The sequence below is a fragment of the Cimex lectularius genome, unplaced genomic scaffold, assembly GCF_000648675.2.
Source record: "Cimex lectularius strain Harlan isolate CLEC.00 unplaced genomic scaffold, Clec_2.1 scaffold573, whole genome shotgun sequence".
Classification (NCBI taxonomy): domain Eukaryota; kingdom Metazoa; phylum Arthropoda; class Insecta; order Hemiptera; family Cimicidae; genus Cimex; species Cimex lectularius.
Window position 1 is genome coordinate 150 of NW_019393082.1, and position 11,091 is coordinate 11,240.

An 11,091-nucleotide genomic window follows, 5' to 3' on the forward strand; every position below is an offset into this window, starting at 1 on the left:
CACTAATCCCCGGGAGCTCCGAACAAAACACGTCCACCACGGTCAAAGTCTGGATCACGACTGAAACCGTGTTCTTTATTACAAAATGAGAGACGTCAATGACCCTTTGGGATTATCTCAAATATGCTCATCAAAACAAATAAATGAACAAATTGAAATAGCATGTCGCAGTCTTATGAAAGGCTTTCTAACAATTAGCAATTTAGTGAATTGCTATCAGATTATTCAATTTGATTCCCACTTTTTTACAAATCTATTTAACTTAAATAGATTTAAGTTTATTTTTTAAAAGTGAAGTTTTTTTTATTTTTATTTCTATTATGTTTAATCTGTGGTTCCCAAGGGTGGTCTATACTGAGTCAGGGATTAATAAAATTGGCATATCACAATGAGAGAGGACACAGATTATGTTAGTGATTACAAATTGCTGGAGGGAAAGCAAACCGTTTATTTTACTTCAGGTTTTAACTTTAGGCTCGGAATTAACTTTTAACAATTTTATGTGCTCAAGTATGCATCTAATTACAGCATGCTGTTAGCATTTCATAAGACCGCCTTTCAAATCAAACTGGAGTGGGCACTTGATGTCCCCACCTTCCTTATCATTGCCCAGAATTTATTTATTTATAAAAAAAAGAAACTTGATTAAAAGTCATCGGCTAGAAATCAGTGGACGGGCGTAATTCAAACGTATCTGCCACATGGTGATGAAGGCAGTGCTGGTCGTACGTAAGTATTTAATATTTTTAAATGTTCCCCTGCCAAAAAAAGAAAAGAAAAGAAACTGTCTATCCTTATAGAAATACATATTATGATTAATGATTATTGATTGAATAATGAATTTGGAATAATCGGCCCAATTTCAACTCTTCCGTTCTGAGCAGTACAAATTTCCAATGATTTTTTAAACACCATAATTACTAAAGATAATTAGTCCGTTGACTTTTTCATGGTGCCCCTATTGGAAACTCCACAAATTAGAGCATTTCGGCAAAAAGGTGGTTCTTGTCTGGTTTCCAGGACACATAAGGTTTGAACAGTAATGAAAAGCAAGATGGCTAAGGATGGGACATCCCAACCTCCTTACTTAACCACCACGATGGTCCTTGCTAAAAATGTAATAGAAAATGGCAGCATTGATGGAAGCTTTCATGTCAGAGCTCTGTCGATCTTAATCCAATTAAGAAAAGGCCATGCGAAGTTGACACAGGCACTTACTATTGGGCCAAAGCCCGATGTAGAGAAATTTTGCTTAACGTGAATTAAAGAGCACAATTCCTTGGCTCTATATAGAGAGCAAGAAGGAACACTACCTGGTAGGAGAACTGTGATTGAGCAGGGTAGCATATAATTGGGTGTCCTGTTCCAATTCTTGTTTTTAATTGTATATAGTACGCTTAGTGAGTTTTGAGAGTGAATGTATTTATTCGCTTGAATGTGTAATTGAGGGAGCAGTGTGGCCGATGGCAAAATATTAAGTACCCCATCGACCCTCAATTAGGTTAATTATGTGATATGTGTAAAGGGTGACAGAGAAATAGTACTCCACTACCCTGAGTGAATAGCATGTAAATAAAAAAGAAATTAATTAAGAATGAGTGTGAATGGGAGACTGATTATATTGGGAGCTGCTGATAGACCTGGATCCCAACCACGGTCTCTGGATGGATAAGACCAAACTCTGTTAACACCCGGGGTGGGTGATTTTCGAGGCCTGCTACAATTTTATTGTAAATTACAAAAGCTGTAATAATTGGAGGACTGCTAGATGTGATAGGTTCAATTCTGTACACATGCATATGAATGTGTAGATTTGGGCTTTTATAAATCATTAATTAATAATTGTGTAAAGTTTGCTTTCTAAATTGAGAAATAGATAGGCAAATAGTGATAAATAGTGATATAGTTGATAGATGATACATAGCCGCAAGGCACAGCAAAATGAATATTTAAAACATAAAAAAATTTAATTAAAATTGAAAAATAAAAAAGTAAGAATATGGCAAAAAGAGGGAAAATTTGAAATTTGATGGAGAGTTGGTGTCTGAGAGGATCGAAGTCACAAAAGCTCAAGTGGTGCAGGAGCGGCGTATTTAGCCGAAGGTCATGGGTTTGAATCCCGCTCATAGCACTGACTTTTTATCTCAACCAAAAAACTTTACATAAAAAGAATAATTAATTGAAAAAAGTAACTTGGTCAATTGACCGCTAAAACATAAATGGATAAAGTAGTGTATATTTAAAAATATATATTCTTAATTTGAAAAAATTAATACTTTGTTATCTTTGGAGATAAAGCCAAAATTGGGGCCCAGGTCAATTAATTTGTCCTTCATTAACTAAAAACGATAATGTTTCTCATTCTTAAGTCAATATAAGATACTCATTGATCAAACATTTAGAAAATAAGATTTGGGTTAGTTTATTAAGTTTGAATTTGTCAAAGAGAGGAAGTTGAATGTTCAATCATCAGAACAAGGTTTGTTTAATGGAAGTTTTGAAAATTGCAAGATCTGTAAGCTAATAATTTATTATCCAACTTGGAAACTGTCAGAGTTGTTAGTGGCTTGCTGCTTAAAATTGATTGAAAGCTGAATTTTTTGAAGTTTTATCTATGCTTGATGATGGTGATGGTGGTGGTAATGAGGATATTAGGAAGTGTGCTCCCTAGGCACTGCAGCCTTCTGGCTTATTGTGCCTTCATAGTTTCTTAGTTCCTTGCAATAGACTCAATCCTTCTTAGAAGTATCAGGTAATTGACTGTTGCTGCTACAATTTCATTCCCTAGGTTTTTTCTGTATGTTAGGTTAAATCTACATTCGAAGATGATATGGTGGCTGTTTCCTCCTTCTCATTGCTTAATCTGTAGATGGGATCATCATATATACCATACATATGCCCATGTTGTGTAGATGTTTCTCAGATGCCAGTGACGTTAATAATCCTATCACTCCTCTGAGTCTAGCCCTCTCCAATTGCAGCAGTGAGTTTGCCGGTCTTGGTGAGGGTTGTTTCATCATAAGTTTACTGTATCTAACGCTACTAGAGTTTATCCACTTCTACTTTGGTTTTATTTGGATCCATTCTGCGGGAGGATTCTATATTTGTTTTTGTTATCCAAGTATAGGTTCGGGGCTTATGTATGGTCTTGCAGATCCTCCTCTGGCCAGTCTGTCTGCTTTCTCGTTACCCAAAAGTCCCCTGTGCCCTGGCAGCAAAATATCATTAGGTTGTGTTTCCCTAGGTTTTGGAGATGCATTCACTGACTAATTTTGGTGTGATTCTTTTACATAATAATACTTTCATGGCTGCTTGGCTATCAGATATATGAGGAATTTTTTGCCGGTGTAACCTCTTTTAAGATTTTCTAAGGCACAAGCATTGATGGCATGTATTTCTGCTTGAAAGACCGTAATGTACTTCCCTAATGAGTTTGATTGCTTGTACAATGCTTCATTTTTTCAAGTAAAACTTAAATTTAAACATTTCTTCAACTTCATTTCCATCTAATTAAAAATATGTTGAATCTGTTTGTTTGGATTTTCTTGAACAATCAATGAATATTACAAAAATGCGGAATGTAAGTTACAATAAAATATTCTTATTAAGACGTTTTGCACAATTTGCTATCTTATCGACATTTGTATCTTGAGAAGTGATAAATTTCCATCAGAAAAAGTACCGGGCTCCGCCCAAAATCAAAAACGCCGAAATTAATCACTGCCCAAAATAAACGGGATTTAGTGATTGATAACGGTCTCACTTAAACTTTATCTACGACCACTCGAGGCTTTTGAAACTTTCAAGGATTCCATATCAGTCTTGTAACTGGTTCGACTTTCTTTAGATGTTCAGTTAAAATTTTTTAAACGTATTTGTATGTCATCGTGATGTCGGTGATTGGTCTGCGTGTCGTTGTACAAATGTCGAACCGACCTTTTATTGGGTCCATCTAAACTTCTCAAAAACGAATAGGGATATTTGTAATTTATTCTTATTCTATTAACTGATATATTGTAGATATCCCTATCTAGATAGATGCTAGATAAAACAAAATAGAAAATACAAATCAAAAACAAACAAATGTTAATCCTCTTTTTTAATAACGGATTTACACAGTATAGTAAACAAGCACCTTTTCTCGTCTTTTCATCAATCATATTTTAATCCAATGGTATTCTCTTTAACCTTTAAGGCATCATCTTGAACCAGAATTTCGCAGGCCAAGTGAATATCGCAGAGGCAGTTAGTTCGCTTTTGTAAGAGATTAGTCTCCTGGGCTTCAGCCTGATTTCTTGTGACTGGAAGTGCCAATATGAGGCCTGGTATTGGATCTCAGCGCATTACGACGCTAAATGAGGACAGAAACATTGTCTTTGCTGCAAGCACTTTTCATAGTGCCGGCAAAATCCTAAATGAAGTACAAGATGTTTTGACAAGGCGCCACATCGTAATCGCCCCTTTGACACGACCTGCAGCAACAGCCAACCAACAGCAGCTCAGGAGAATATGGTGCATACGTTTCCCATTGGGGGCCGCAAAGTCTTTAGGAAATGAGGATCTTTAACGTGCGCACCTGGAAAATAGGCCTTATCACACGTTTAGTTTCTCAAGTTAGGAGCAACTCACGTCAGCTCACGGTTGGTGGTGTGAACACCGTGAGGTTCGGTGTAGAAGCCACCAACTATAGCCGTGTACTATTCAAATAGACATGCTGACTTCTCCCGCTTGTCCGTCCAAAGGGGTGAGATAACATTGTGCACTCAACCGTATGCTGCGCGTAAAGGGATATCCGAAAGGGCTGAAATGCATCAGCTGGTTTCTCAATGCGCTCCCTAGATGGAGAGGACCACTCTATCACCCTGAGTGTAGGGGCCCCGTCAGCGTCGAACTACCGAATATGCTCCGGCCATGGTTTCATTAAAGTGGAATTTTTAACCACCCCCTATAGGAGACTGCCTTCGATAAAGGAAGCCCATGCGGGCACACCGAACAACAGACTCTTCTCTAGCTACCCGCCAGGGGTCTCACCTATGGCCAACGACGGGTCCATTCCCACATAGCACGCTACCGGGCATGGAACTGAAGAACTGTGCTATCCCGCCGTACAGCTGGTTATGCACCCTCCCTCGTCTATGGAAACAGATATCGTACGCTAACCCACGTGTGCCGCTGATCAAGCACCCCCGTCCACGGCTAGCTTGCAAGCCAACAAGTCCCTTAACGCATTTCGAAGGCCTAGGTAGGCGTAGTCTTTGCATCCTCGCACGCTTTCTTGCTCCTATGATGCAAATGCACGGAGAGGGTCTTAAGGAGATCATGTGCGCCAGGAAACAGAACACCTTGTGCTTCAGAGAGTGTGCCAAGTACTCAAGGCTATGCCATTATTTTGTGCCTGGAAACCCCCCCTTGCAACCAAGGTTGGGAACGGATTGTTGGAGTCTCCTAGGAGCACCCACTGCACAGTCCCGGAAATGGGACTGAGAGAAAAGGGCATGCCGAGGCCCAGGCTCACCTTTGCAGGATACACCCAAGCCACACGAAATTCTACAACACGAATCTACCTCTCTTTTTTCACGTGGACCTTAATCATTAAGGTACGGCTCCTCTGAGGGAAGAATATGTTGCAGCGAGGGCCTAGAAGGGAACCAATTTGAATGCTGTTATGTTTACTGATGTGTCACGTTTCTGTCTGTATAGTGGTAGCAGGCGCCGAGGAATCTACCGTGAACAGAGAATGCGTACCATGCCCCAGTTCGTGCTCCGTGGGGATTTTCGATTTCTGGATGACAATGCCAACCTTATAAGAGGCAGAGTTGTCCTCAATGTTTAGAAAACCTGCGAATTTCCCATCTACCCCTTCTCCCATTGTCTCCAGACCTCAATCCCATTGAGCACATGATGCATTGCAGAGAAGGCTTTCCGATCACTATCCACAGCCAACAACTTTGCAGCGTTGCAACATCTATGGAGGGAAATTCCTTATGAAATTAGTGACAACCTTATTAATAAGAAGATTATACAGAACATTATTCACGGTATTGTTTGTTTAAAAAAATATTATAACCAATTAACAAAATTATATAATGAAAACCTTTTTTAGTTATTTTTTAAAATCGTTTAATTAAATTTTCCTTCTGTCAAAACATAATAATTTCTAATAAATTTGAATCCAATTTATCATAATTATAAAATAAAAATGCTAGGGAAAGTATTTACTACAAAATTAGCAATATCCCTATTCATTTTTGAGCAGTTTACGACTGAAGATGGTGTAACGCCGAAACGCGTTTGAGTAAAACGTAAACCGACGAGAATAGACGGACTCAGTTCGACAAAACTGAAAGACGTTTTATGTAAGACGTTTCAAAGATGGAAAACAGTAACTTTAGAGTAAACGCACATACAAGCCACCCAGTTTTAGTTTTTATTCTGACACTAATTATTAAAATCCACTGTCTGTGAAATGTTTACCGTTCTTTGTCTGACAGTTTCAGTTTTGGCCGTGTCCGCTTGGGCTGGCCAGGCTTGCACCCGCGAAGGGGAAAAGACACCTGTCCCGGGCAGGTGTTCTTACTACACCTTCTGCGAAAACGGGACGACGACACTGCAGAAGTGCGGTTTCGGGAAAAAGTTCAGCAACGAGACCCTGAACTGCGAATGGTTCTGGAAAGTCAACTGCAAAGACTGGGCGTCGGAATGCGAGGACGGATTGCTCTACAACCACCCGACCAGTTGCCGGGCCTATTATTCCTGCTATGGCAATCGGCTCAGAGTCGAATACTGCCCGTTCCTGTACTCTTTCAACGGGGAAGAATGCCAGTTTTTAGCTTCATGCCCGAAGGTGATGCATAGAAAAATATATTTTAAAAAAATTATAAACATTTTTGTTTTGTACGTACAGGGTGATGAATGCGTGGGAGAAGAAATCAGAGCGGCAGATTGTAATAGTTATGACGTGTGTGTAAAAGGCAAATGGGTTCGAAAAAGCTGCGGGTTCCAAAGGACCTTCGATTTTGTTGCAAAGAAATGCGTTTTTGGAAGCTGTTCAAAATGCGATCCTGGATTGAAGCAGACTGTCGATGGGAGCTGTCATAAGTATGCCACGCGACACCGATTTTTAGCTTTGACTAAATATCTTTTGTTCTAGGTACAAGGAATGCGATGGTAACGAGTTCGTCGAGAAGACCTGTGGCCTGGCAAAGATATTCAATTCGGCGACAGGCTCGTGCGACTGGTTTTTTAACGTGTACTGCCACCCTGCGAACAACCAGTGCTCTGGAAATTATTCTCTTTGCGCCGATCCCACTTGCAAATCATACCACGTCTGCGAAAACGGCAAACTGAAGACTACGAGCTGCGGGTTTCTGGAGAAGTACGACCAGAAAAAGGGCAGCTGCGTTCTGTTGGCCCTGTACGAAGACTACAGCGGTTACGGACAGCAATGCCAAGAGGGCACCCTACAGCCTGATTCGGATTGTTCCAAGTTCCAGAAATGTGTCAAAGGGAAATGGCGTACCATGAGTTGCCCCAAATATCAGGCTTTCGACGCTCACATGAAAATGTGTCTGTAAGTAAAACTTTTTGCAGTTTGGCCTACACGAAAAACAGGCACTCTCCATGATACTGTTTTTCCTTTATCCGTTACTTAAAATAATACTAATCTTTTTACCCACAAGGCGAGTATGATAATTATTATTACTATTTTTTTATGAGGGTTCAACTGCAGAGATCATATCAACCCTAGTGATGCGGTGTTTTTTGAGAAAAACTCCATTTGTAAGTATGTCTGTTTCGAATGCAGGGACCATTATCTTACAGTGATGAGCGCCGTGTCAACACCTTAACTACGGCCACCGACGCCCCCTAAGATAATTATTATTTATTTTGGTAATTGGCGATAAGAGAAAATGCATTTTCTGTTAAAAATGACTGTTTAGTGTGGTTTAGCACTTGAGAACTTGATGTAATGAATGATAGTGCCCGAACGTTTTGTGTAGCGTAGTGAATCCACACTAATCGAAGAGCATCTTGCAAAAAAATAAGTCTAGAGTGAAGCTATCAATAGACCCAATTATCCAAGAGCCTCCTTGCGACATTTGAAAAAAAAAAAACTACTGCAGAATGCATCCATAGACACAGGACAAGACTCAGAATAACAGGTTTCTTGATGTACTGCAGGCTAAATGGGTACTTGATATTGGTGCTTCAACACGATGTATTTAGATTCTGGAAACCTACCTACTATCAGAAGAAAATGTGTTCGACCGCAATGCAAAAAAAGAAATACAACCACTACAGCTAGGGCTTATAATCCAATTCTTTAATTCATTAGGACGAAACGGTGTATTATAGGTACGGAATAGGGAACAGCTGTTAAAGGGCTATTGCACGCCGAAGAAGAAAAGAAATTGTAAACAACTCAAAACAATCAACATCAACATTTATATAGCCTTGTAGTTATATCATACATCATTACTAATTTCTGCTAGGGAAACACATATACATTAGTCTTTTCTAGTCTTTATGTTCCGTCTAACCTTGAAATCGCTAGTTGGTGTTGTTTTTGACTTCTTGGTTTTCATTGCTTTTGTAGTTTCATTGTGAAAGGTGAAAGGATTTTGAACCGGCACAGGGTCACTTACTGGGTTTGACTCCACTCGCGGGTTTTTGAGTTATTGAAACGCATTTTTTGCGTTGTGCAAAAAATGAGGTTCCTCACCGAAGAAGGCGCAATGCCAAAACTCGTTTATGGAGGCAGACCCAATAAGAGACCTTGTGCCGGTTCAGCATAAATATTCGCAGACCGAAACCCATTTGGAAACCATGAAGGGATTTGGCCGGTGCTGTTTTTCTTGGTCTTTGACGGATTAAGTCTGAAGTTATTGTTCCTGCTGTTAATTTTTTTCCGAGAGACAGAAACATCTGCAGTTGCATGTCCNAGCAGTATTGCTTTGACGAACCTGTCACCAGTATACATAAATAACCAACCTATCGTTAAAAATTCCTCTACCTTAGGTTCTACTTGGAAAGCCCGCATACATTGCCATACTCTAAACTACGAAGAATCAACAACAAGAACTCAACTGGAGATACGGACACCACAGATTTGACTTGTAAGGGAAAGTATGCAACAAAATACTAATCGTCTGATTAGTTTATGATTGGTTTTTATTTGGACTTAAGGAGTCGTGTGAACCTCAGCTACTGTGAAGCTCAGCCACACCTACCAACATCCGGAGAATCCCATACTTTCAATCCAAAGTCTTCCTCTTCGCTCCCTTATACGAACACCCCCTTAAACACACCTGCACAACATAACTTCTTTTCCAAGGCCCAAACACTCTTTTCACTCCAGCCCACTAGCTTAAGCCCTCTCGTCAACGCCCCACCCTAATTCTTCTATAAATTCTTCATGCCGTATAAGAAGACAGTGGTCTCATAATCTATTCACCCCTAAACCAATCCTTCTACATAGAGTTAGTACAGCAATGGCCTCACAGGCCAGATTTTTGTTTCTATTGTTCCATACACTGTCAATGTAAATACATATTGTAACAAATATGTAAAAAATTATATGAAACCCTTTGTATAATAATATTTATTGTAGTTAGTATGTGTTAGTATAATAATATTATACTCTTGTGTAATTTATTATTTCGTCCTTTTTACAGGTTCCAGGATGAGGCGCAGTGCAGCGAGACATCCTGCCTCGAAAATCATGTTTACGTTGATAAATCGGATTGCTACAAATACTATAAGTGTATCAACCACAAGAAAGTCTTGACGCCATGCGGTGTGCTTCAATATTTCAATCCAAAGACCATGCAATGCGTGTAAGTGTATTTAGAAGAAAGCCACGATTCTAACAAAAAGGCCGTTGTGCTTTGTAATTTTGGCTAAGTTTAGAAGAATTATTTAATAATAATGACTTTTTATATTTTAGGGTGTACAATCCGTTTTCACCGCCGGAATGCGACAAATTGCAGTGTCAGGAAGGCGTTATGAGAGCAACAAGCGATAAATTCGTCTTCGAACAGTGCCAGAATGGCGAATGGTCCAAACGGGACTGCTTCACCGGTTTCGACTCAAAGACCGGCCCGAAGTGCAAGGACGGTGCGAGGAAGTCTGCGGAAAACGAGACGGAGTACTACGAGTGCGAGAACGGACTCTGGAGGCTCCAGCGATGCCCTCCTGAAGCTGTACGTTTCGACGTGGAGTCCGGCAAATGCGAGGCCAAGAGGGAGAAAAGAGATGCCGGTTGCGCCAAGGGGACAAAAATGTAAGATTTATTTATCACTGACGTCCCTCTTTTTTCCTGGGAGAAATAATTAATAATCAAGCTGCTTCTAACATTTAAGTATATTATTTTGGTATACACTCAAAGACAAAAACCTGGACACACTTGTGTTTATTTTTTTACATATTTTCCATAAGTATAAAGTGAATAGTTGACTGAAAACATAAACACAGCATTAATAATTTGTTGTTTAGCTTTCCAGGGTCTTACTAATCCTTTTACACTCTTTAGATTAAAAGTAATGAAAATCAGTTCAATTTCATCCATTCCAGAATGAATTTGTCGAGCGAGTTAGTTGGCTTTTATAAAATGTTTTCGATTTTTCACCCATCACAACAATTAAAGCTGGCGTTCCACAAGGAAGTATACACTTCTACACTGCTAACATACGTACACATCCAATCACACAATGCAAACGTCACCGTAATCTTATTTACACACTCCAATCCTATCCTAGCCACAGAAGCAATCTAGCATCTGAACCTCACTATCGAATGGTGCACTCGGCGGCGGATCAGGTTGAACGAAAAAAGCCAACAAGAAATTTTCGCTTTTAAATCAACCCTGCTCACCAGTGCACATGAACAAGGTTGTACCACCATCCAACCCAGTCCGCTACTTGGGCTTAGATAGCAGACTTCCACGAAACCAAATACAACACTAAAACATCAAGAACTTGACAAAAGATAAGGACTATTCATTGCTTTTGTAGTTTCATTGTGAAAGGTGAAAGGATTTTGAACCGGCACAGGGTCACTTACTGGGTTTGACTCCACTCGCGGGTTTTTGAG

At 39.8% G+C, this 11,091-nt stretch overlaps 1 protein-coding gene across 1 annotated transcript; it reads left to right on the forward strand.

The window, feature by feature from the left end:
• Positions 1-622: 622 nt before the first annotated feature.
• LOC106672060 lies at positions 623-10,282 on the forward strand (the record flags this gene model as incomplete). The annotated part of the gene is given in 6 exon segments (XM_014403165.2): positions 623-729; positions 6,492-6,844; positions 6,905-7,098; positions 7,151-7,570; positions 9,675-9,836; positions 9,947-10,282. Coding segments are annotated over 6 exon segments (1,493 nt in total), but the record flags the coding sequence as incomplete, so codon positions are not given.
• Between the last annotated feature and the right edge of the window lie 809 nt (positions 10,283-11,091).